This window comes from Pteropus alecto, unplaced genomic scaffold (genome assembly GCF_000325575.1).
Source record: "Pteropus alecto unplaced genomic scaffold, ASM32557v1 scaffold124, whole genome shotgun sequence".
Classification (NCBI taxonomy): Eukaryota; Metazoa; Chordata; class Mammalia; order Chiroptera; family Pteropodidae; genus Pteropus; species Pteropus alecto.
Window position 1 is genome coordinate 673,048 of NW_006435779.1, and position 27,439 is coordinate 700,486.

Below are 27,439 nucleotides of genomic sequence, written 5' to 3' on the forward strand. Positions count from 1 at the left end.
GGGACATGGGCAACTGCCAGGAAGGTAGCCGTGGGTCTCACAGAAATCCCTGGGCCCAAGTTTGGAGACAGAAGTTTCAGTCCTGGAACCACTGATGAGCCCTAAGACACAGGCAGACCCTAAGCGTCTTACCTTCTTCACACACTCTGGGGACACTGGGATGGGGAAGGGCCCAAGGCTGCCAAAAGTGTGGTGGGGGCCCTGGACAGTGGGTTTCAGGTACACACAGAGGATCTGGAGATCAGGGCAAAGCCAGTATGGCTGTACATTTATTCATTCACTCATTCATTCATTCAAACAGACTCTGTTGTCCAGGCACTGCTCTATCCACTAGGCACTGCTCTACTGCAGTGGTTCTCAGTCTGCTCTCCACCGCCAGCAGCAGCATCACCTGGGAACTGTAGAAATGTAGATTCTCACATCAGAAACTCTGGGCATGGGGCCCTGCAATCTATGTTTTAACAGGTCCCATGCATGCTAAAGTTTGAGAACCACTGTTATTGGTCAATTTGCCAACAGATAAGTTCATCAAATTGTCTAAGTTTATTTGTTCACCAAAAACTTGTCTTAAGGAAAACCCTTGAATCTTTTCAATGAATGTATTCTTAGAAGCATTTTAACCACTTCATTTTGTTGAAACCAAGGGTCTTGGAAACATTCTTCTTATGAATATATTTTTTTCTCATATGCTCCCAAATTCTTAAAGATAGTCTTCTTATGAATGTCCAATATTCTTATGAATTCAGTAAGATATTAAGATAGCCATTAAATAAATTTGTAAACTAGATTCACATAAGATGTTTTTGGATATATTCTTTTTATGATCAATATTTTTATTTATTTATTTTCACTGAGATATAATTCTCATTCCATAAAATTCACTATTATAAAGTATACAACTCAGTGATTTTTAGCATATTCAAAAGTGGTGTGAGATCACCATTGAATAATTCCAGAACGTTAGCCATTATTAGTCTCTCCTCATTTTCCCAGTGCCCACCCACCCCAAAATTCCTGGCAACCACTAATCTACTTTGTGTCTCTAGGAATTTGACTACTCTAGTACTCGCATAAGTGGAATCATACAATGATTTTCTTTTTCTGACTAGTTTATTTCATCCAGGTTCATCCATGTGTAGCATGTGTCAGAATTTCCTTCCTTTTCAGGGCCAAATAATATTCCATTGTATGTATAGACCATATTTGGTTTATTATTCATCTTTTGATGGACACTTGGGTCACTTCCCCATTTTAGCTACTGTGAATAATGCTGCTATGGAACATTGGTGTACAAATATCTCTCTGAGATCTGCTTTCAATCCTTTGGGGTAGATACCCAGAAGTGGAATTGCTAGGCTATACGGTAATTCTATTCATAATTTTTTGAGGAAGCTCTATACTGTTTTCCACAGTGGCTGTATCATTTTACATTCCCACCAACAGTGCACAAGAGCTCCAATTTTTCCACATCCTTGCCAATACATGTTGTTTTCTGTTATTTTGATAGAAGCCATAATAATTGGTATGAGATGGTATTTCATTGTAGTTTTGACTTGTATTTCCATAGTTATTGATGTTGAGCATCTTTTCACATGCTTATTGGCCATTTGTATATATTCTTTGGAAAAATATCTATTTGAGTCTTTTGCACATTTTTGAATCAGTTTGTTTGTTTTTAAATTGATAATTTTTAAGTGTTCTCTATATATTCCTGATCAGATACATGATTTGCAAATATTTTCTCTCATTCTGTGGGCTATCTTTTTACTATGTGGATAATGTCTTCTGATGCACAAAATGTTTTAATTTTCATGAAGCCCAACTTATCTATTTTTTCTTTTATTACCTGTGCCTTTGATGTCATAGCCAAGAAATCATTTCCATATCCAATGTCATGAAGGACAACTATGTTTTCTTCTAAGAGAACTATCGTTTTATGTCTTATATTTAGGTCTTTGATCCATTTTGAGTTATTTTTTGTGTATGGTGTTAGGTAAGAGTCCAACTTTATTCTTTTGCATTTGGATATCCAGTTTTCTCAGCACCATTTGTTAAAAAGAATTGTCCTTACTCCATGGTATGGTCTTGGCACACTTGTTGAAAATCATATATATGTGAGGCTTTACTTCTAGGCTCTCTATTCTATTCCATTGGTGTGTATGTCTGTCTTTTTGCCAGTACCACACTCCTTTGTTCACTGTAGCTTTGTAGTAAGTAATCAGGAAGGATGAGTACTCTAATTTTATGTTTTTTCTTTTGGCTATTTAGGGGTCCTTTGAGATTCCATATGAATTTTAAGATGGGTTTTTCTATCTGTGTACAAAATGTCATTGGGATATTGATAGCGATTTCACTGAATCTCTATCATTTTGGTAACATTGATATTTAACAATATTAAGTATTCTAATCTATGAACATAGAGTATGTTTCCATTTGCATCTCTTCAATTTCTTTCAGAAATGTTTTGTAGTTTTCATTGTACTAGTCTTTCACCTCCTTGGTTATGTTTATTTCTAAGTATTCTTTTTGATGCTGTCGTAAATGTAATTGTTTTTGTAATTTCCTTTTCAGATTGTTCATTGTATATAGAAATGCAACTGATTTTTATGTGTTGATTTGTATCCTGCAACTTTGGTGAACTCATGTATTAGTTCTCACATTTTCTGTGTGTGGAATCTTTAGGGTTTTCCACACGTAAGATCATATCATCTGCAAACAGAGTTCACTTTACTACTGCCTTTCCGGTTTGGATATCTTTTGTTTCTTTTTCTTGCCTAATTACTCTGACTAGAATTCCCAGTACTGTGTTGAATAGAAGTGGTGAAAGTGGGCATCCTTACCATTTTCTGATCTTAGAAAAGCTGTCGGTCTTTCACCATTGATTATGATGTTTTTTATATATGACTTTTATTATGTTTTTTATATATGACTTATTATGTTAAAGTAGTTTTCTTTTATTCACTGTTTTTTAAGAGTTTTTATCAAGAAAGGGTGTTGTATTTCATCAGTGTTTTGGGGCTTCAATTGAAAATTGAGATGAACTTGTGTTCATTTTCCCTTTATTCTGTTAAGTGGTATACTACATTGATTGATTTTCATATGTAGAACCATCTTTGCAAGCCAGGAATAAATCCCACTTGGTCATAGTGTAAATTTTTTTTTAATATGCTGTCAAATTTGGTTTTCTAATATTTCATGGAGGATTTTTACATCAATATTCATAAGGGATTTGGGTTTTTAGTTTTCTTGTAGTGCCTTTGTCTGGCTTTTAAAATCAGGGTTATACTGGCCTCATAGAATGAGTTAGGAAGTGTTCCCTCCTCTTTAATTGTTGTAGAAGTTTGAGGACTAGTATTACTTCTTCTCTAAATGTTTGATAGAATTCACCAGTGAAGCCATCAGGTCTAGGGCTTTTCTTTGTCAGGAGATTTTTTTTAACTGATTCAATCTCCTTACTAGTTATAGGTCTATTTTGGTTTTCTATTTCTTTGTGATTTAGTCTTGGTATGTTTTTGTGTTTCTAGAAATTGGTCTGTTTTATTTAGATTATCCAGTTTGTTGACATAAAATTGGTCACAGTGCTCATAATCCTTTTTATTTCTGCAGAGTCAGTAGTAACAACCTCACTTACATTTATGATTTTAGTAATTTGAATCTTCTTTTATTCTTACTCCATCTAGCTGATGGTTTGTCAATTTTGCTGATCTTTTTGAAGAGCAACTTTTGGTTTCATTAATTTTCTCTATTTTTCTATTTTCTATTTTATTTACCTCTGCTCTAATCTTTATTATTTCCTTCTTTTTGTTCACTTTGAGTTTTTTTCTTTTTGTAGTTCCTTAAGTTGTAAAATTAGATTGTTGATTTGAGATATTTCCTGTTTTTTAATGTAAGCATTTATAGCTATAAATTTCCCCATTAGCACTTTGCTATATTCCATAAGTTTTGGTATGTCATATTTTCATTTTCATTTTTCTCTATTTTCAATTTCTTTTGTGATTTCTTCTTTGATCCAATTTCCACAAATTTGTGAATTTTCCAGTTTTTCTTCTATTATTGATTTCTAACTTTATCCCCTTTTGGTCAGAGATGATACCTTATATGACACACATCGTTTCAAATCTATTGAGGCTTAATTTATGCCATAACATGTTGTGTATCCTGGAAAATGTCCTATGCGCACTTGAGAAAATGTGTATGCTGTTGTTGGGTAGACTGTTCTGTATATGTCTGTCAGATACAGGTGGTCTGTTGTGTTGACTAAGTCCTCTATTTTCTTATTCATTTCTGTCTGGTGCTCTATCAGTTATGATTGGTGTACTGAAGTCTCCAACTATTATTGTAGAACTGTTAATTTCTCCCTTCCATTCTGTCAGTTTTGCTTCATGTATTTCGGTAGTCTGCCATTAGGTAAGTAAATGTTTATATTTATTCTATCTCTTGCTGTGTCAAAACTTTTATTAATATATAATGTTGTTCTTTGTGTCTTGGAATCTTTAAATTTAACATCTATTTGTCTGATGTCGGTGTAACCACCCTTGCTCTCTTTTGGTTACTATTCACATGGAATCTCTTTTTTCATCCTTTCACTTTCAATTTGTGTCACTGGACCGCAACTGAATCTCTTGTAGACAACATATAGAACTGGGTCTTGTGTTTTTATCTATTCTGCCAATTTCTATTTTTGATTGGAGAATTTAATCCATTTACACCTAAAGTAATTACTGATAAGGAAGAAGTCTGTCATTTTCCTGTTTGTTTTCTGTATGCCTTATGGCTTTTTTTTTTTTTTTTGGTCCCTTATTTCTTATATTACTCTCTACTTTTTTTAGTCCATTTTTTACAGTGAAATATTTCAATTTATTTGTCATTTCCTTTTGTGTATATTCTATAACTATCTTCTTTGTGATTACCATAGAGATTACATTTAAGACCCTAAAATCATAAGGCTCTAATTTGAATTTATGCCAGTTTAACCTCAATAACATACAAAAACTCTGCTCCTCTACAGTTTGTTGTTGATGTTACTTAATTACATCTTTTTACATTGTGTGCCTGAATGTGTAAATTAACAATTCTTTTAAATGCATTAGTCTCTTAAATTGTGTATAAAACAAGATTTGGAGTTACCATAGTACTAGTGTTTAGATTAACAATTTTTTTCTTTAAACATATTAGTCTCTTAAATCATATAGAGAACAAAAAAGTGCAGTTATAAACCATTGTTACGATAATACTAGCTCTTATAATTGCCCATGTATTTGCCTTTATTGAGATCTTTATTTCTCTGTATGGCTTCAAGTAACTGTCTAGTGTCCTTTCATTTCACCCTGCAGGACTCTGCTGAGCATTTCTTGCAGGGCAGATAAAATAGTGACATACTCCATCAACTTTTGTTTGTCTGGGAATGTCTTAATTTCTCTCTCACTTTTGAAGGACAGTTTTGCCAGATATAGGATTCTTGGTTGACACTTTTATTTGAGCACTTTGAATATATCAGCCCACTATCTTCTGGTCTCCAAAGTTTCCGATGTGAAATCTGCTCATAATCTTATTGAGGATCCCTTATTTGGGATGAGTCACTTGTCTCTTGCTGCTTTGTCTCTTGCTGCTTTCGAGATTCTCTTTTGTTTTTTGAAAGTTTGATTATAATGTGTCTTGGTGTGGGGTTTTGAGTTCAATTAACTTGGAGATCCTTGAACTTTTTAGATGTTTTATTCATGTCTTTCATGAAATTTGGGGAGTTTTCAGCCATTATGTCTTCAGATATTTTCTCTAATCCTCTCTCTCTCTTCTCTTTTTGCATGTGTGGTCCACTTGATGTTGTCCACACATCCCTTAGGCTTTATTTTTTTCCCCCAGCTTTATTGAAATATAGACAATTAGTTGCTTGTATTTACATTGTACAATTCAATGAGGTTTTTTTTTTTTCAATTGTAGTTGGCATACAATAATATATTAGTTTCAGTTGTATAGCATAGTGATTAGAGATCTATATAACTCACAAAGTAATCACCCCACTAAATCTAGTAACCCTCTTCTCCCTTACATATGTATTACATTATTAACTATTTTTCTTATGCTACACTTTATATCTCCATGTCTATTTTGTAATTATCCATTTGTATTTCTTAATCCCTTTGCCCTTTTTGCCATCCTCCCAACAATCCTACTGTCTGGTAGCCCTCAAAATATTCTCTGTATCTATGAGTTTATTTCTACTTTTTTTTGTTGTTGTTTATTTTGTTCTTTAGATTTCACATGTACGTGAAATCATGCGATATTTGTCTTTCTCTGTCTGACTTATTTTATTCAGCTCAATAGCCTCTAGGTCCATCAAGGCAATATCTTTTTCCATCCCCTTCCTTTTAGTCTGTGTGTATCTTTTAATCCGAACTGAGTCTCTTATAGGCAGCATATGTAGAGATCTTGTTTTCTTATCCATTCAGTTACTCTATCTTTTGGTTGGAGCACTTAATTCTTTTCCTTTTGAGGTACTTGTTGATAGGAATGTAGTTATTACTATTCTTTATTCATGTTTTTGATGCATAATTTTTCTTCTTAAAGAAGTCCCTCCAACATTTCCTGTAATACTGGCTTGGTGTTGATAAATTCCTCTAGCTTACTTTTGTCTGAGAAGCTCTTTATCTGTCCTTCAGCTCTAAATGATAGCTTTGCCGGATAATAAAGTATTCTTGGTTGTGGATCCTGGGTTTTCACCATGTTGAATATTTTGTGTCAAGCCCTTCTGTCCTGCATAGTTTCTTTTGAGAAATCAGGTGCTAGTCTTATGGGTGCTCCTTTATAGGTAACTAACTATAGGTAACTTTTCTTGCCGCTTTTCTGTTGCTGCTTTTAAGATTCTCCCTTTGTATTTAACCTTTGTTATCCAAATTATAATGTGTCTTGGTGTGGTCCTCTTTAGGTTCATCGTTTTTGGAACTCTCTGAGCTTCCTGGGGTTATGTCTATTTCCTTCTCCAAGTGAGGGAAATTTTCCATCATTATTTCTTCAAATAGCTCGTCAACATCTTGTTTTCCTTGTTTTCCTAAGACATGGACGTTTTTACCTTTAATTGTGTCCCATAGGCTCCTTAAATTATTATTATAATCTTGGCTTCCTTTTTGTTGCTGTTCTGGTTGAGTGTTCTTGGCTTCCCCATCCTCTTTAGCAGTGGTTCAATCTTCTTTTTATCCACTCTCTTTATTCCATCTAATATATTCTTCACCTCAGATAATTTGTTCTTCATTTTGGACTGGTTCCTTTTTATAATTTTCATTTCCATTTTTATGTTTTTTATCTCTTTGTTAAAGTTATCACTGAGTTCATCTATACTTCCCCTAAATTCATTGAGCATCTTAATAACAATGTTTTGAATTCTGTGTCTGTTAGATTGCTTGACTCCATTATTCCTGGATCTCTGTTCTGTCCTCTTATATAGTTTCTGCTTCTTTGTCTTCCCATTTTGGCTGCCTTTCTGTGTCTGTTTCTATGTACTAAGCAAAGCTCCTAAGTCTCCTGGTTTTGTTAGCATGGATTTGTGCAGTAAGTGTCCAGTGGCACAGTCCTGAGAGGGGTTCAGCTGTAGGCCAAGTTTAGCCCCAGCCTGTGACCTTCCGGGGCTATCTGTTAAGATTCAGCAAGCAACACACAGAAGCTGTGCTTATAGTTGCCTCAAGAGGCCATGCCAGAAACTGAGGTCAGCCACCACCAGTGTGAGTCTTGGAGCTGCTCGTCAAGAAACATCGACTCACTGAGGACACAACTGTATGTGGCTTGGGTGGGGCCATGAGTTGGGGAAGGCAGAGTTTCAGGGAATCCTTCAGTGGAGCACCTCTGTTATGCAGTTAGATGATGTCTCAGCTATGGTGGCGCTGAGCCTGCACACTGGGAGAGGAAGGGCTCAAGAGATGAACAATGGACACTGCCAGCACTTCTGCCTTGGAGAAAGCCTCATGTCTAGCCCTTGCTCCGACAACTCAGTGTCCCTCTATAAGTCCCTGGTGACCCCCGTGCTGCCGGCCAGGCTCTGGGGCTCAGAGTGAACAGGTCCTCACCATGAAAGTCTGCTTGCTGACACAGCCCCTTTAAGAGGCATCTGCAGCTGCCACAGCGTCTCTCCCACTCAGCCATTCGGACCAGGGAGCCTTGATTTTCGCTCCCTCCTACCTTCTACCATTGCAGGGTGATTTCTTATTTCCCTCCCTAGTTGTAGCGCTTCTGCTCATTTAGGTCCCAGAAGACTTTACTTGCTGTTTGCTCCATGTTTCTGTTACAACCTTGATGTAGTCACAAGAGGGATAAACAAAGCTGCTGTCATCTATGGCATTTTTTTTTAGGCTTTATTTACTTTTACTTAACCTTTTATATATCTGTTCCTCAGACTCAATAATTCCTTTAGTTCTCTCTTAAAGTTCTCTGATTCTTTCTTCTGACTGCTCAAATCTGCTTTTGAATCTCGCTAGTGAAATTTTCATTTCAGTTATTGTATTTTTAACTCAAGAATTTCTTTTTTGTTTCTTTTTAAATGTACTCTCTTTGTTGATATTTCCATTTTGTTTAACGTCATTTTCTTGACATTCTCCACATCTTCCTTTAGTTCTTAGAGCATCTTTAAGATAGTTTTTTCAGAATTTTGTCAGATATTTTTTCGGGACAGTTTCTGCTTTGTTCGTTTGTTTCTTTCATTTGAATGGGCCATATTTTCTCATTTCTATATATAGCTCATGTTTCTCTTGTTAAACACTGGACATTTGAATCTAATATTGTGGTAACTCTGGAAATCAGATTCTTCCCCTTCCCAAGCAATAGTTGTTTTTTGCTTCTGTTTTTACTGGTTTTGTTTTTCTGATTGTTGTAGGCTATCTCTGTGCCTACGGTAAGCCTGAGGTGTAAATGTAAGGTTTTGTGGTTGTTGTTTTGTTTTCTGAGCTTTTCCCTGGACATGCACGGTCACTTGCTAATTTTCCCCATATACACAGTTCTGTTTAACATTATACTGTTTAATTTTGGCTTCAAAAAGGGAAAAAGAGAAAAACAAAAGGGGAGATGAAAGGGAGTTAGTCCTTTAAGTCCCCTGTAAGTCACTCTGGCTGGAGTTGAAGGGGATTTCAACAATGGGGGTAGGGTGCAAGAACAATAGTTGCCTTCCCTTGTCTGCATCTATATTTTCAGAATGAGCAATCAGTGATTGGAGCACAGATATTCAATATTAGGAGAACTGGGTCCTTTATGCCCACTCTGGCTCCCATCCCACACACTGCATGTAAACTGCTCCAGAAGCATATGCACAGCTGCCTGTCATGTGGTTGGGGTTGGGGAATGGGTACTTTCCACTGTGATAAGAGCTGAAATTGAGTGAAATTAACTATAATTTACCATCCATTCCTTCCCCTCCACCAAGCCTTCAATAGACTCCAGAATTTCAAAATAATTACGTCAGATAGATTCTGCCAGTATGATTATTGTCTAGCTGGGAAGACAGATTCCTGGTTCTTCCTCATCCACCATCTTCCCAGAAGCTAGTATGCTTAGGTTTTAAGGACCTGCCAAACTATGTTCCATAGCAGCTGCTTTCTTTTACATTCACACCATCAATATATGAGGGTTCTAATTTCTCCACATCCTCTCTAACACTTATTAATGTCTGGCTTTTTTTTTATTACAGCCATCCTAGTGGGTGAGAAGTCATATGTCCTTGAGGTTCTGATTTAGATTTCCTTAATGACTACTGATGTTGAGCATCTTTTCATTTGCTGTTAGCAAAGTGTATATTTTTTGGAGAAATGTCTATTCATATCTTTTGCCCATTTAAAACATTGCGTTATGTCTTTTATTGTTTAGTTGTAGGTATTCTTTATATATTATGGATACTAATTCCTTATCAGATATATGATTTAAAAATATTTTCTCCTAGTTGGTGGATTTTGTTTTCACCTTCTTGATGGTGTCCTTTGAAACACAAAAGTTTTTAATGTTGATGTACAGTTATGCCTTGCATAACAATGGTAGTCCTATATAATTATAATGGAGCTGAAAAATTTTTATCGCCTAGTGACATTGTAGCTGTCATAACATCATAGCACAATATATTACTCGTGTGTTTTGGTGATACTGGTATAAACGAACCTATTGTGCTGCTAGTTGTATAAAAGCATAGCACACACAATTATGTATAGTACATAATACTTGAAACCTATTGTGCTGCTAGTTGTATAAAAGCGTAGCACACACAATTATGTATAGTACGTAATACTTGAAAATGATAAATGACTGTTACTGGTTTATGTATTTACTATACTATGCTTTTAATCAATATCTTAAGTGTGGTTTTCTACTTATAAAAAAGTTTGGTATAAAACAATATGCTGCGTTACACTGGCAGCAGCCTCATACATCTTGTGTTTACTACATCTCTTGATTGCATCATTTCTCTTCGTGCTTGACTTAATCTCATTTTATTTTGTACAGTAACATGTTGTACAGCTTGTAGCTTAGGAACAATAGGCTAGGTGTGTAGTAGCCTATACTGTCTAGGTTTGTGTAAGTGCACACTATGATATTTGCACAATGATGAAATCGCCTAATGACACATTTCTGAGATTGTATCCCCATCATTAAGTGCCTATTGACTATAGTCCAGTTTATTTATGTTATTATTTTGTTGCTTGTTCTTTTAGTGTCATACCTAAGAAATCATTGATGACTCTAAGGTCATGGAGATTTATGTTTACATTTTCACTAAGAGTCTCATAGTTTTAGCTCTTACATTCAGGTCTATGATCCATTTTGAGTTAGTTTTTGTATATGATTTGAGGTAGAGGTCCAATTTCATTCTTTTGCATGTGGATATCAAGTTTTCTCAGCATAATCTTTGAAAGACTATTCTTTCTCTATTGAACTGTCTTGACACCCAAATCAAAAGTCAACTGAACATAAATGTAAGGGTTTGTTTCTGAATTCTGAATTATATTTCACTGATTTACATGTCTCTCTTATCCCAGCACCACACAGCCATGGTTACTGTAGTTTTGTAGTAAGTTATGAAATTGGGAAGTATGAACCCTTTAAGTTTGTTCCTTTTCAAGATTATTTTAATTTTCCCAAATCCCTGAATTTCCACATAAATTTAATGATCAGTTATCAATTTCTGCCAAAAAAAAAAAAAAAGTAGCTGGGATTTTGATGGGGATTGCATAGAATCTGTAGATCAACTTGGGGAATACTGCCACCTTAACAATATTAAATCTACTAAACACAGAAAATCTTTCCATTCGTTCAGGTCTTTAATTTCTTTTAGTGATATCTTGTAGTTTTCAGTGACAAGTCTTACACTTTTTTCGTTAAATTTATTCCCTATGATTTTATTCTTTTTGATGATATTGTAAGTGGAATTGTTTTTGAAATTTCACATTTGGATTATTCATTACTAGTATTTAGAAATGAAATTGTTGTATATTAATCATGTATTCTATAACCTAGCTGAACTCATTTATTAGTTCTAATAGTTTGTGAATTCTGTAGGGTTTTCTATATTTATATCAAATCATGTTGGTTATGAGCAGACATAGTTTTACTTCTTTTCCATCCTCGATGATTTTTATTTCTTTTTCTGCCTAATTACAATGGCTAGAACCTCCAGTTCACTGTTGAATAGAACTGGTGAGAGGGCAGACATTCCTGTCTTGCCTGATCTTAGAGGGAAAGCATCAAGTCTATCACCATTAAACATATAAGCAGTGGGTTTTTCCTAGATGGCCTTTCTCAGTTTAATAAAGTTCCTTTTGATTCCTAGTTTGTTTAGTGTTTTCATCATAAAAGAGTATTAGATTTTGTGCAATGTTTTTTCAGCATCTATTGATGATCATATGGATGTTTTTTCTTTATTCTGGTACTATGGTGTAGTATCTGGATTAATTTTGTAGGTCGAACCAACCTTGCACTCCTGGAATAAATCTTAACATGGTCATTGTGTATAACCCTTTTTATTTATTGGATTTGATTTGCTAGTATTTTGTTGAGGGTTTTGCATCTATATTCATAAGAGATATTGATCTGTAGTTTTCTTGTGATGTCTTTGGTTTTCATATGAGTAACAATACAGGGCTCATATAAAGAGTTAGAAAGTGTTCTTTCACTTTCTGATTTTTGTTTGTTTGTTTTTGAATAGTTTGGAAGAGATTGATGTTGATTTTTAAATATTTGGTGAAATTCACCAGTGAAGCCACCTGATCCAGGGCTTTTCTTTGTGGAAATTTTAAATTTTTTCAATTACAGTTTACATTTATTTTAAAAAATCTTTTTTAACTTTTTAAAAATTAAGTTTATTGGGGAAACATTGGTTAATACAATTATAAAATTTTCAGGTGTACGTTATAATTTGACATCTGTATATTCTATTGTGTGTTTACCACCCAAAGTCCAGTTTCTTTCAGCTACCATATATTTGATCCCCTTTACCCCCTTCACCCTCCCTCTACCCCCCCATATTTGACTGCCTATCCTGTCTACCTGTCCCCTCCTCCCTCACCCCACTAGTAACCACTAGTCGATATGTCCATAAGTCTCTGTCTGTTTGTCCTGTTCATTTGTTGCTTTTAGATTTATATCCTACATATAAGTGATATCATGTGATTTTCAACTTTTTCTGTCTGAGGTCCCTTCATATTGTTGCAAATGACAGTATTTCGTCTCTTCTTATGACTGATAATATTCCATTGTATATATGTACCACAGCTTCTTTAGCCAATCATCTATTGTAGGACACTTTGGTAGCTTCCATGTCCTGGCCACTATGAATAATGCTTCTATGAACATTGGTGTACAAATATCTTTTCGGATAGGAGTTTTCAAGTCTTCAGAGTAAATATCCAGTAGAGGGATTGCTGGATCATATGGTAGATCAATTCTCAGATTTTTGAGGAACCTCCGTACTGTTTTCCATAGTGGCTGTACCAATTTGCAGTCCCATCAGCAGTGTATAAGGATTCCTTTTTCTCTGCATCCTCTCCAACATTTGTTATTACTTGTCCTGTTGATTATAACTATTCTAACAGGTGTGAGATGGTATCTCATTGCGATCTTGATTTGCATTTCCCTGATAGCTAGCAATGTTGAGAATCTTTTCAAATATTTGTTCGCCATTTGTATGTTTTCTTGGGAGAAGTGTCTGTTCAGGTCCTCTGCCCATTTTTCAATAAAATTGTTTGTTTATTTGTTGTTAAGTTGTATGAGTTCCTTATATATTTTGAACATTAACCCCTTATTGGATGTATCATAAGTGAATATCTTCTCCCATTTTAATAGATTGTCTTTTCATTTTGTTGATGGTTTCTTTCGCTGTGCAAAAATACTTTAGTTTGATGTAGTCCCATTTGTTTTTCTTTTGTTTCCCTTGCCTGAAGAGCCACATCTAGAAAGATATTATTAATTGCTATGTCAAAGAGTCTACTGCCTGTATTTTCTTCTAGGAGTTTTATGGTTTCAGGCCTTATATTTAAGAGTTTAATCCATTTCGAGTTTTTTTTAATGTGTGTATGGTGTAAGAAGGTGATCCAATTTCTTTCTTTTGCATGTGTCTGTTCAGTTCCCCACTTATTGAAGAGACTGTTTACCCCATCGTATATTCTTGCCTCCTTTGTCATAGATTAATTAACCATATTGGTGTGGATTTACTTCTGGGTTCTCTATTCTGTTCCATTTATCTATGTGCCTGTTTTTATGTCAGTACCATGCTGTTTTGATTACTATTGCCTTGTAGTATAATTTGATAACAAGTATCATAATACCTCCAACTTTGTTCTTTTTTTTCAAGATTACTTTGGCTATTTGATATTTCTGTGTTCCATATAAATTTTAGGATCAATTTTTCTAGTCCTTGTGAAAAATGCCATTGGTATTTTGATAGGGATTGTACTGAATTTATAGATTGTTTTGGGTAGTGTGGGCATTTTAATGATGTTAATTCTTCCCATCTATTAGCATGGTATATGCTTCCATTGATTTCTATCTTCTTCAATTTCTTTCTTCATTGTCTCATAGTTTTCTTAGTACAGGTCTTTTACCTTCTCGGTTAAATGTATTCCTAGGTATTTTTTTTGATACAATCATAAATGGGATTGTTTTTCTTATTTTCTCTTTCTGATAGTTCATTATTGGTGTATAAAAATACAACTGATTTCTGCATATTAATTTTGTATCCTGTTACTTTACCGAATTTATCAGTTCTAACAGTTTTTTGGCAGAATCTTTAGAATTTTCTATGTATAGTGTCATGTCATCTGAAAATAATGAGTTTTATTTCTTCCTTTTGAATTTGGACAACTTTTATTTCTTTTTCTTGTCTGATTACTGTGACTAAAGCTTCCAATACTGTGTTGAATAAAAGTGGTGAAAGTGGATGTCCTTGTCTTGTTCTTGATCTTAAGGAAAAAGTTTTTAGGTTTTCACTGAGTATGATGTTATCTGTGGGAATGTCATATATGGCCTTTATTATATTGAGGTATGTTCCCTCTGTTTCCATTTTGCTGAGAGTTTTTATCATAAATGAACACTGGATTTTGTCAATGCTTTTTCTGCATCTATTGATATGATCACATGATTTTTATCTTTCAGTTTGTTAATATGGTGTATCACGTTAATTGATTTGCAAATATTGAACCAACCTTGCATCCCAGGAATAATTCCCATTTGATCATGGTGTATGATCTTTTTAATGTATTACTGAATTCAGTTTGCTAATATTGTGTTGAGGATTTGTGCATCTATGTTCATAAGGAATATTGGCCTATACTTTTCTTTTTATGTAGTGTCTTTCTCCGATATTGGAACCAGGATAACGTTGGCCTTATAAAATGAGCTTGGAAGCCTTCTCTCTTCTTGAAATTTTTGGAATAGTTTGAGAAAGATTAGTGTTAATTCTTCTCTGAATGTTCGGTAAAATTCACCTGAGAAGCCATTTGGTCCAGGATATTTGTTTGTTGGGAGTTTTTTGCTTACTTATTTGATTTTGTTAGTAGTAATCAGTCCATTTAGATTTTCTGTTTCTTCTTGATTCAGTCTTGGAAGATGGTATGTTTCTAGGAATTTATCCATTTCTTTTAGATTGTCCAATTTGTTGGCATATAATTGCTCATAGTATTTTCTTATAATCCTTTGTATTTCTGTGGTGTCAGTTATTGCTTCTTCTCTTTCATTTCTGATTTTATTTATTTGGATCATCTCTTTTTTTCTTGATGAGTCTGGTTAAAGGTTTATCAATTTTGTTTATCTTTTCAAAGAACCAGCTCTTAGTTTCAATGATCTTTTGTATTGTTTTTTTAGACTCTATTTCACTTATTTCCACTCTGATATTTATTATTTCCTTCCTTCTACTTACTTTGGGCTTTGTTTGTTCTTTTTCTAATTCCTTTATGTGTAAGGTTAATTATTTATTTGAGATTTCTTGTTTCTTGAGGTTGGCCTCTATTACTATGAATTTCCCTCTTAGAACTGCTTTTGCTGTGTCCCATAGATTTTGGGACATTGTGTTTTCATTTTCATTTGTCTCAAGGTATCTTCTGATTTCTCCCTTGATCTCATTGTTAACTCATTCATTGTTTAGTAGCATGTTATTTAGCCTCCATGTGTTTGTGTGTTTTTATGTGTTTGTTTGTTTGTTTGTTTGTTTTAGGAAAAAAATGGGTAGAGTAATCTTGGTTGTAGGGACTTGGTTTTTATCACATTGAGTATTTTGTGCCAATCTCTTCTGGCCTGCAAAGTTTCTGTTGAGAAATCAACTAACAGTCTTACAGGAGCTCCCTTATAGGTAACCAACTGCTTCTCTCTTGCTGCTTTTAAGAGTCTCTCTTTGTCCTTAAACTTTGACATTTTAATTACGATGTATCTTGGCATGGTCCTCTTTGAGTTTTCCTTATTTGGAACTCTCTGCATTTCTTGGATTTGTATGTCTAGTTCTTTCGCCAGCCTAGGGAAGTTTTCTGTCATTATTTCTTCAAATCGGGTTTCAACTCCTTGCTTTCTCTTCTCCTTCTGGTACCCCTATAATGTGAACGTTGATGTGCCTAATGTTGTCCCAGAGGTCTCTTAAACTATCCACATTTTAAAAATTCTTTTTTCTTGTTCTCATTCTGATTGGGTGTTTTCTGCTACCTTCTCTGTCAAATTGATGATTCAGTCTTCTGCTTCATCAAATCTACTGTTGATTCCTTCTAATGTATTCTTCATTTTAGTTATTGTATTCTTCATTTTTACTGTTTCTTTCTTATGTTTCCTATCTCTTTTTGTTTGTTTTTAATCTCTTTGATGAAATTCTCATTCAGTTCATCTACTCTTCCTCTAAGTTCATTGAACATCCTTATAACCAATGTTTTAGACTCTGCATTTGGTAGATTGTTTGTCTCCATTTATTTCATTTAGCTATTTTTCTGGAGTTTGGTCTGTTCTTTCATTTGGGACATGTTTCTTTGTCTCCCCATTTTGGCTGCCTCTCCAGGTTTATTTCTATGTGTTATGTAGATCTGCTATATCTTCTAGTCTTGGCAGAATGGCCTATGTAGTAGTTATCTCATAGGGTCCAGTGGCACAGTTTCCTGGTTCACCTGAGTCAGACGCTTCAGGTGTGTCTCTTGTGTAGGTTGTATGTGCCCTTCTGTTGTACTTGAGCCTTGACTGTTGCTATAATGTCAGTGAATGGGATTGACCCTCAAGCTGACTGGTGTGAGTACTGGCCATGAATACAGCAGACAAGTTGTTGTTCATGGGCTACCCCACAGAGTGAGATTCAATTTAGCAGGGCTCTGGTGCCTGCCGAGTCCACTCTTTGGGTGTGTTGTTTGTGGAGCTAATTGGGTAATGCTCTGGTGTGGTCTAAAGCCACCCTCCAGGTCTGTTAGTTCTGAGGCCTCTGCGGAGGGTCTCTGTTGTAGGCCAATGTTAGCTACTGTCTGTGTCCAGCCCAGGTCACCTGTTAGAAGCTACAAAATGATCTTCAGTTAGTAGCTGCCTGTGCTGGGCATGGAGGCACCTGGGGGAGGTTATGCTGGGAACCCAGGCTGGCTGTCACTAGTGCCAGGCTTGGGACCACTTAGCAAGAGGTATAAGGTAGATGGAGGCTAGCTACTGCTTGTTTGGGGTTTGTGGGTCTTTGAGAGATTTTAGGAAATTCCACAGCACAGAACAAAGCTGGATACTTGTGAGCAACAGCCACCACAAGAGTTTGGGGCTGGTGTGCAAGTTGGGTGGGGCAGGGCATACAGTGAGCTACATTGATGGAGACTCAGATATGGCCTGTGTATGCATGGTGGGTGAGGGGAGGGCTCAACAAAAGAACAATGGCTTCTGCCAGCACTTCCATCTGGGAGAAAGCTGCCTCTCCAGCCCTCACCCTGAAACTAGACAACTCAGTTCCTCCCCATATATCCCTGGCACCTTTTCTGCTGCTGCCCCAGTGCTGGAGCTCTGAGTGAGTAAGTGAGTCTGTCAGTAAGTCTGTGCATGGACCCTTTAAGAGGAACACTTGTTACTCATCTCACTCAGCCACAATCTCTGCTGGTTTTCATAGGCAGAACTTGTGGGGACTTCTCTTCCTGGCACTGGAACCCTGGGCTGAAGAGCCTGATGTGGGGCTGGGACCCCTTGCTCTTCAGTGAGGACCTTTACAGCCAAGATATCCCTCCTGATTCTTAACCACCGTCTGTGGATGTGAGACCAGCCTGTTTCATTACTCCACTCCTCCTACTGTCTCAACATGGCTTCTTCTTTATATCTGTGGGAATTTTTTTAAATTACTAATTCAATCTCTTTTGTTATAAATTTGTTAGAGTTTCTATTTTTGCTTGAGTCATTTTTAGGAATTCGTGTCTTTCTAAGAATTTTTCCATTTCATATAGGTTATTTAATTTACTGTTGTACAATTGTTCATCTTGTGCTTTTATAATCTTATTTCTGTAAGTTCCAATACTAATGTCTCCTCTTCCACTCCTGTTTTTAGTATTTGATTCTTCATTATTTTCTTCTTGATTAATCCAGTTACAGGTTTGCCAATTTTGATGATTTTGTAAAGATATACTTTATTAGTTTATGAATATGTATAGTCATATTTAAGAAAAATATGATCAAGAAGGTCTTGGACTTTTCTTATCTATATTGATTGTATTACTAAGAATATATTCACACTTACTGAATATGTTTAAGAAGATAATCCTTAAAATACATTTTGAATAAAAGAATAAACTTAGCAAGCTAAGTTTTTGGGTAGTTCTAGGAAGATTGAAGAATGGGGCATTGACACAGACAGGTAGCATTTCAGCAGAGGTGTCTAGTCTGTGAGACAGCTAAAGCTGTATTTACCATAAAGAGGCATGTGCACTGCCAGGGAAAGTACAGGCTGCTGTAGGAGTTCATAGTGGGTCACTTGACCTGTGAGCCATTCCCCAGAGAGCCTGAAGCTTGGCTGCACCACCTCCACTTTTGCTCAGCCCTTTCTGGCTGCCTACACCCAGGATCTGGGGAGGCTGGACAGATAGCTTGTTGAGCCTCTCAGGACCCTCCTGGGCTAGCAGAGGTGGGATATAAGATGGGAGCAGATTGGAATGGATGAAGTTAGGTGATCAGGCCTTTCCCAGAGAGCTATGGGCTGGGAATCACCTTCCCTCTTGTCCACTCCTGCCTGGCACCCTTCAACTCTGGAGGGCAGAGCATGGGGGCAAGAATGACACCAAGCATCCTGCCCTGTTGGATTAAGGGCTCTGTCAGCGCTGCTCTACTCTCCACCGAACACCTCCCCACCCCAACACACCCGAGACAGTTAAGACACAGGAGAGAAACTGAGTCTCAGAGATAGATTAACTGTGCTCTAGGTGAGCTGGCCAAGTTTCTCCCAGAACCAAAGTCATTTCATCTGATACAGTGATGACACCTCTCTCTTTGTGCTCCCACAGAATCTAAAAACAGGGCTCTGGGCTCTGGCTGGCTTGGTGAGAAGAAGAGGAGTCCCCTGCAGATGCTCTATGACTTGGATGAGGTAGGTAGACAGATCCTCATCCTAGAACCCCTCATTCTACCTTCAGAATGGGAACCTGAGGGCCCCAGTGTCGACCTGCTGTCATGAGACTGGAACCCACATTGGACACAGAGAAGCTTCCTCTGCAAATCCAGGCTCTGTCCAGAGATGAGACTGCTTGGTGATGACAAGGGCAAATCTTGGGGCAAGCTGAGAGAGCTGGGATCTCCACTAGCCCCCACCTGTCCATCATCCACCCAACAATAGACTGAGGCCACTCTGTGCCAGGCACTTTTCTACATGTTTCAGATATGAAAGGGAGTGAGTGAAAGAGACTGTGAGCCTACCCTCAGGGAGTTGAAAGTCTAGTAGGGAGATAGTAATTATGTGAACCCCCAAATTTAGTACCAGTTGCAATAGGTAAACATATAGGGAGCCCCTGCCTCTCCTGTTCTCAGGCAATGGATCAAGTGGCTTGCTGATCCATGAATGCCACTTCTGATGTTGGCTCCACTGGGACCACACACTGCCCCAAACACACATGGTTGTACCACACTGAGAGCCACACCCCTGGCTCACACACACCCAAACAGGCATACTCAGAGGCACCCATTCAGGCAGCATGTGTTGAGTACCTACCATATGCAAGCTGTGCTCAGTAAGCTGTGGATCTAGCCATAAGCAGGTCAGCTGGGTCCCTGCCCTTGTACAGATGACAGTCTCATGGGGGGAAGATATAATATGATCACCGCCTGCACTAACCTGTGACTGATTCATGTCTAAAGGGAAAGTACAAAGTGAAATGAAAACTCTACCAGAAGGCTCCTAGTTTAAATGGAGGAGAGGAACCCTCTCTGAGAAAGAGACATTGCAGCTAAGATCTACAGAAGAAGTTAAGAAGCAAACAGTAGGGACTGAGCACCTGGAGGTGAGCAGAGGACAGAAAAGGGTGTGCGAGCAGAGCCAGGGGTGGGCAGTAGCCTGCTGTGGCCCAGCAGGTGAGGCAAGGGCAACAGGGAGCCTTGGAGCATTTTAAGCCAGGGAGAATAATCATACTGGGGTTAAGAAAGTGGCTGCTCATTGAATCCCCAAGGACTGAGGCCAGAGGAGCACGTAGAGCTCATCTGGTCCACACCCTGAGGTTGCAGGAAGGTTGGCCTTGGTTTTAGAGAGGGTGAATGGCTTGCCCTGGGCTACATAGCAAGTCAAGGGCAGGCCAGGCTCTCACCAAGGCCCCAAGTTCCACTAGCTCCACAGGCTTTTGAGAGGCAGATGGGGCTGGCTCAGCCCTCTCACAGCCTGAGGAGCCAGTGACTTTGGGGTATCAAGGCCCTGGAAGTTTAGCACCTTGCAGCTGGAGAAATAATAGTAATACAAACAATGTGGCCAACAAGTGCTAACTGTGTACCAAGCTCTCTAGTTCTGTGAACTTACCTAGTCCTCACAGCAACCCTATAAGGTGAGACTGTTGTTATCCCTATTTACAGTTGAGGAAACCAAGGCACAGGAAGGCTAAGGGCCCTGAGAAGATCACAGTGGTCATAGGGACTAGAGTCAGGCTAAAGAACCAGGCAGCTGAGTCTAGCCAACCTAGGAGAGATGAATGTCACTACCGGATGTGCCCCGAACCATCAGGCACAGCCCTGGCTTCTGAGTCCCAAGGAACCTGAGCTGGAGACCCAGCTTCCCTACTGGAGAGCTGTAGACAACTCATTTCCTCTGACCCTCAGTGTTCTCATCTGTAAAATGGAGGTAGCATTCACTGTGTAGGTATTCATGGGACTTCAAACAAGAGAAAAGCCAACTGAGTCTACATTAAGCCATTAGGACAGTCAGTGCGTAGTCCCCAAGATGCTCAGAGACTGGCATCCCCATGGACAGTAGCAACACTCTGCCTACCAACATCCTGTGGATGTTGGCTTCTGTTATAGACTGTTGCTTCATGGCTACAAGATGACTGCCAGGGCCCTGACATCTTCTCACAGGACAGCATCCTAAGCAAAAGGTGGTGGGGTGGGACAAAGAGTTTTCTTTCTTCAGGAGCCCTCACTTTTTCTCCTGAAGGAAAGTCATTTTTGGGAGCTATTCAGCAGACTTCCTCTTACATTTTCTTGGCCAGAGCCAGACTACATGCCCAACACTGGACCCATCACTTTAATGAAGGTGTGAGTGGTTCCTCCCTAAGGCCAGGCACATGGCCTAACACAGCTGGGGTCTCCTGGCAAGGAAGGAGGGAGACTGACAGGTGGGTCGATGGCCAACATTCTGTGCCACAAGAAATGTCTTGGGTTGTCTGGAAGCTGAAAGCAGACCTTGGCTGTGGGGCCCCTGGATATGGTCCTCTCATGGAAGCCACATGGAGCTACGCTCCTGAGGCCAATTCTGTGAGACAGTACCGCAGAGGGTGGAAATGCCCTCAGGCCTTCTACAGCTATGGGTGAACCTGGCAGTCCCCCCCACAGTGAGATTTTGAAAAAGTAATGTAAGCACATAATAGGGCATTTGACACTCCCAGAGTGTATGTACAGTGAAGAGCTCTTTCTCACACTGGCCCCCAGGTATCCCTGGAAGTGACCGGTTCCCTGCATGTCTTTCCAGACACGTTCTAAGCATGCATGTAGCATCTAATGCTCTATGATGTGTTTATGTTACTTTTTAAAAATCTCACCTACAGGTACATATGTCATCTCTCTATTTTAACTTTTTATTTTGAAAAATGCAAATATATGCAGAAGTAAAGAGAATATAGTACAACCAATGCCCATATTCCCATCACCCAGTCAGAATAATGATCAACTCCTGTCCAATCTTGTTTCATCCTGACCTCTCGCCCCCTGACTCGTATTATTCTGAAGCAAATCTCAGCCTTGTTGATTCTGTGACAATTGCAGCATATATCTAAAAGAGAAACTCTCCATAACCCATCCTTTTTGAAAAAATTTTAGATTTCCTTCCCTACCCTTTTAAAACCCAAAGTGTGGCATATTAAGTCTTGTTCTTCACTTTAACTTTTTGCACTTAAGTATCTTTGATGTCTGTGAGATATTTTTAAAGGCATATATGCACACATACACATATTTTCACACTTCCCCCTCCCACCAATGTCAGATATTCTCACATGGGCACTGGATATAGTGTCCCACCATTTCAGATATTGCTTTAGCCTACTCTGAAATGGAAACATTCTAAAGTCTTTTTATTTTAACAGATATAACTCATATACTATAAATTTCACTCTTTTTAAAGTGTACAATTTAGTGATTTTAGGATATTTACAAGACTACACAACTATCACCACCATCTAGTTTCAGAACATTTTCATCACTCCAAAAAGAAACCCGGTCCCCATTAGCAGACATTCCCCAGCCCCCTCCCCCAACTCCAGCCCATGGCAACCACTAATCTACTTTCTGTCTTTATGATCTATTCTGGACATTTCATATAAATGGACTCATACATGCAGTTTTTTGTGTCTGGCTTCTTTCATTTAATGTGCATAATCTTTTCAAGGTTCATCCATGTTTTGGCATGCATCAGAATTTCATTCCTTTTTATGGCTGAATAATATTCCATTATATGGATAGACTACATACGATTTATCCATTCATCAGTTGATGGACATTTGGGATGTGAACACTCTGGCTATTATGAATAATGTTGCTGTGAACATTTAAGTGCAAGTTTCTGTGTAAATTATGTTTTTTAGTTACCTAAGGTATATACCTAAGGAGTGGAATTGCTGGAGCATGTTTACTTTTTTGAGGAGCTGTCAAACTGCTTTCAACGACAGCTGTATGAGTTTAATATCTCACCAGCAATGAGTGAAGATTCCACTTTCCCACATCCTCACCAATATTTATTGTGTTTTTTTTTTTATTATATTCTGAAGGCTTTTAATGCAATTTTGAGAAATTAAAAACACTTTCTCCTAATAACTCTTAGACCAAAAACCACCAAGAAGCAAGACAGGGATATTGGAGGGTTAGTTTTAGAGGTGGAGACCCTGTTTAGGGCAGAGAGGACTTGGAGGAGGTAGGAGGGTTGCTGGAGGTGTTGGCCTGGGTGTAGGTATGGCTGGATAGGGTTGGGTGGGGAGGGCTGGGCCCATGTATCCTAAAATTACCTAATTCATAGAGTTGTAAAGGGGATAGCACAATAAGTGCTAGATAAATGCTGGATGTTATTATTTCACAGAGGAGAGACAGGCTCAAAGAGTGTAAGCTTCCTGCCTGACCGAGCACTGAGATTAGAATTTGTTGGGTGGTGGGGGTGAAAAAATCAAGACTCAAAGGAACATACCAATTCATAAATACAGAATTAGCTAATTGAACAAAAAGTATCCCAATAGCTTACAAGTGGCTGAATTTTTCAACTCTATTTATATGTAGTTGAAGCTACTATTCTTATGTACTATACTATTTTTAGTAAACAGATATTCAGGTTGCACCCCGCGGTGAGCATTCTGAAGTCATACTTCTTCATCGGGTTTACTGTGATTTTGTCCTAATCGTTACAGGACCTCTTCAGTTCTGAGTGCCCAAGTGACTAGTCATATTCTTCCTCATGCCTCTGCTAAGTTAGAGTCATTATCCCCCAAATCCACGTCCAGGACAGACGCCTGGGCCCCAAATCACACAGTGATCGGTGGCAGCGCTGGGGTTCCAGTCCAGGTCCCCTGCCTGCTGCCGAGCCCTATCTCACATGTCCCTGGCCGCTCCACGCTGGGCAGCATCCCTGACCTATTCCCCTGTCGCCCGCAGGGCCCGCTCTCCGCCTTGGCTGAAGTGCACCGGCAGAGGCGTGATCTGCTGCACCGCGCCTGCAGCCGCCACACACGCCGGCGGCGCCTGCTGCGGCCGGAGGACCTGCGACATGTGCTTGTGGACGACGCGCACGGCCTGCTCTATTGCTACGTGCCCAAGGTGGCCTGCACCAACTGGAAGCGTGTGCTGTTGGCATTGAGCGGCCGCTTCGGCGGGGACCCGCGAGCCATTCCCGCGCACGAGGTGCATGCTCCAGGCCGCCTGCCCTCTCTGGCTGACTTCAGCCCCACGGAGATCAACCGGCGCCTTCGCTCCTATCTAGCCTTCCTGTTCGTGCGCGAGCCCTTCCAGCGCCTGGCCTCGGCCTACAGCAACAAGTTTTCGCAGCCCTACAGTGCGGCCTTCCAGCGGCGCTATGGCACGCGCATCGTGTGGCGCCTGCGTCCGCGCCCACACCCGGAATCGCTGGCCCGCGGCCACGACGTGCGCTTCACGGAGTTCCTAGCCTACCTGCTGGATCCGCGTACGCGCCGCAACGAACCCTTCAACGAACACTGGGAGCGCGCCCACGCGCTCTGTCACCCTTGCGGCCTGCGCTATGACATCGTAGGCAAGTTCGAGACGCTGGCAGAAGACGCGGCGTTCGTGCTGAGCCTGGTGGGCGCGCCGGGTCTGCGCTTCCCTTCGCCACCGGCCCGGGCCAAGGCTGCTGCCACGCACGACCAGGCCGCACGCCTCTTCCAGGACATCAGCCCCTTCTACCAGCGGCGCCTCTTCAACCTATACAGGATGGACTTTCTGCTCTTCAACTACTCCGTCCCCTCCTACCTGCGGCTGCACTAGCCTGCAAGTCCCGTTTCAGAGCCTGGTACACTGCGGAGGCTTCCAGCACAAGCGTGGAGAGCCCAAGAATGGGTTTTTCTGATGGGCCCCAGTGACTCCACCACTGCACTGGGCCTACATCACACCTGGCCGGGTTGGGGTACATACAGCCCACCTCAAGTGCTGTACACTACTGATGGGCCCCGGTGACTCCACCACTGCACTGGGCCTACCCTGGCCGGGTTGGGGTACATACAGCCCACCTCAAGTGCTGTACACTCGTGTGCCTGCCTCCTATCCTGCTTGTCACTTGATGCTTGCTTCCTCTAACTGTTCTAGTGGGCAGATGCTTTTTGAGGGTCCCTGGATGGGCGAGGACTGAATAATAGTGTTTTAGGTTGCAAAGAGGCCTTTTTTACTTTTCTTTTTCTTTTTTGGTTTGGTCAGCTGTCCTCGAAGCTGTCCATGGTGCAGCAGAGCAGAATACCGGCTCAAGGAGGCCTGTAGCCCATTCCTGTACCCTCCCTACCTCACCTGCTCTGGTAAGGACAGCCCTGGGGGAGGAGAGAAGCCTTCCCATGCTGGACTCCTGCTGGGGCCATTTTTGTCCATGAGCATGGCTCAGGAGCCAGCTATGAGCTGCCTTCACTCTGCCTGTCACAGAGCAGGGCCACCTTTCCTGTGGCTAGCCTTGCCCTGCCCCCACCCTTGGTCACAGTCTGGCTAGATACTAGGTGGCTTCTGTGTGCCCACAGAGTCCAGGGTGCAATAAGATGGCAGGTTTTATAGGACTTTGGTGAGCTGGGGAGCCATGTTATTGAAATAAATGTGTTTTGTTACTTTCTGACATTTTGTAGTTTCTCTACTTCATTTTGCCATTTGCTCTGTGGGTAGGGCTGATTTGGGGCATTTCACTGAGCTTCAGTTTCCCCTGCTGCTAGATGTCCTAAGAATGCCAGGTAGTTATGAAGATAAGAGAGATGGAGGGCCTGGCCTACCTTCACAGTAGCTCACACGTGTGAGGGGCTACAGGGGGAGTGGGGTATGTAGGGGGTGCACCATATTAGAAGTGGCAAATTGTGGGTTGGGGGAAAACAGTGACAACATGGGGAAAATCTAACCATTCATTCTGCCTGGACCAAAGATTAAAGTTCAAACCAGCTCAGTGAAGCCCTGTGTCTTGGGCCACCCCCAACCTATGTATGGGTGTGTGGTTTGCAGCCTGTGTTGGTTGGGCTGCTTAGCAATGAGGATCCACCCTTCCAGCTTTGGGGAGATAGCCAGCCATGGAATTTCCTTAGGAGGGACTGAATTCTCCCTTAGTGACTGGTTGAATATATGGTGTCCTTCTCAGTTTCTTTGGATGATAAATAAAAATGCCAGAACTTTGGGAAGAACAGGCAGGGTATGCTTGAGGTTTTAAAAAACAGGAATGAGAATATAGCCAAGAAAGGGCAGCTTGTCTGGGATGAGCCCTAACCAGCTGTGGTGCCTCCATACTCTGTGGTGAGTGCCCATGAATGCTGTGCCAGCCTATGGGAACCGACTGGCCAGTAACTGGCAGCTCAGCCACATTCACGCTCCAGCTTTTGCTAATGCTGTTCCCCTGACTGCAATGTTCTCCCTCCGCAGGCTTGTACTCAGATCCCTCCTTCTCAGGAGCCTGTCTGAAGCCTTCAGGAGACCCCTCTCAGAGTTCCCCCACTATGTTCATGGGTCCTCCCAACATGGGCCAACTGCTGCTGGGCTCTCTGTGAAGCCTCACCCCACATGAGGGGCTCAGAAAACTGAACAGTTACCAGGACATGCTGGACCACAGCCCCACAATGCCTACCTATGTTTACAGAGGGAGGGGCTGGGCCTATGGGCACACCCAGGGGCCATGGTCTTTCTTACAAGCTCCTGTTACCCACACACTCCCTCAGATGCTACACACACACCAAGTTTGTTACGTGCCACTTTATGCTCGGTTGTTACATATCTGCTTTGAGGACATACAACTTTGTTCCAAGTCATTCAGCACTCACGCAGCTTCCAATGTGACTTTTTGACTGAAAGTTAACCCCAATCCAGATGTCACACCCCCTGGTGCATCACAATCAGAAGTCACCCTTTGCCATCACACCATCGGTTATCATCCCCTCAGTGCCTCCTGCATGCTGACACTTGTCACACGCACTCACACTCTGTCATTCGGTGCAGGTACTCCATTGCCCCACCCACATGGATGTCACTGTGCGCTCTGAGTTTACATGCACTCCATGTCACACACTCAGCTGCACCTCCACACTGCTATGAATGCAGAGCTCACACCCTAGGCCTGTGCACACTGGAGGCACCTCTTGCTCTTCTCACCTCTTCGGTCTTATGGAATTCCTTTTGCTCTGGCCATCCTCTGAGCTTTCCCCGCCTCTGCCTGGCACCAGAACATGTCTGTCCTCACAGATCATGGACTGACTGCCTGCTGCCCAGTGGTGTGATACTGGCTGGGTCATGAGATGACCTGAGAAGGACAGGGTTTCACAAGAAGAACTGGAAAAGACATGAGAGCACCCAGGTGGGCTCTTAATTGGCATCCCCTGCAGACCAGTGATTCTTTATTGAAACCAGTTCCAAAAGAGATTAAGAGCATGAACTGAAGGTCACGTGGCATTGTAACTTATTCAAAATTATATTTTCTGGTTTTCCAGTCTCTCAGAACTGGGTAGTACTGATTGGCACCTTCCCCAGGATGGAAGTGGATAGGGTTACAAAGACTTGTTTAAAACAAGGTTCAGCGCATCTTTTGCTTTTTCTGGCTTTTTTTGTCAGGAAAATGTTTCCCAGATTTTTTGTAGTTATGGTATTGGTTTGTTTT

At 40.2% G+C, this 27,439-nt stretch overlaps 1 protein-coding gene across 1 annotated transcript in view; it reads left to right on the forward strand.

The window, feature by feature from the left end:
- The window catches only part of CHST13 (carbohydrate sulfotransferase 13), a 27,515-nt gene extending 2,912 nt beyond the window's left edge, over positions 1–24,603 (forward strand). The window contains exons 2-4 of the mRNA XM_015588988.1: positions 8,858–8,875; positions 18,936–19,018; positions 23,758–24,603. Coding sequence (XP_015444474.1) covers positions 8,858–8,875; positions 18,936–19,018; positions 23,758–24,603 — 947 coding nt within the window. The remainder of the gene's footprint in view (positions 1–8,857; positions 8,876–18,935; positions 19,019–23,757) is intronic.
- The last annotated feature ends 2,836 nt before the right edge of the window (positions 24,604–27,439 follow it).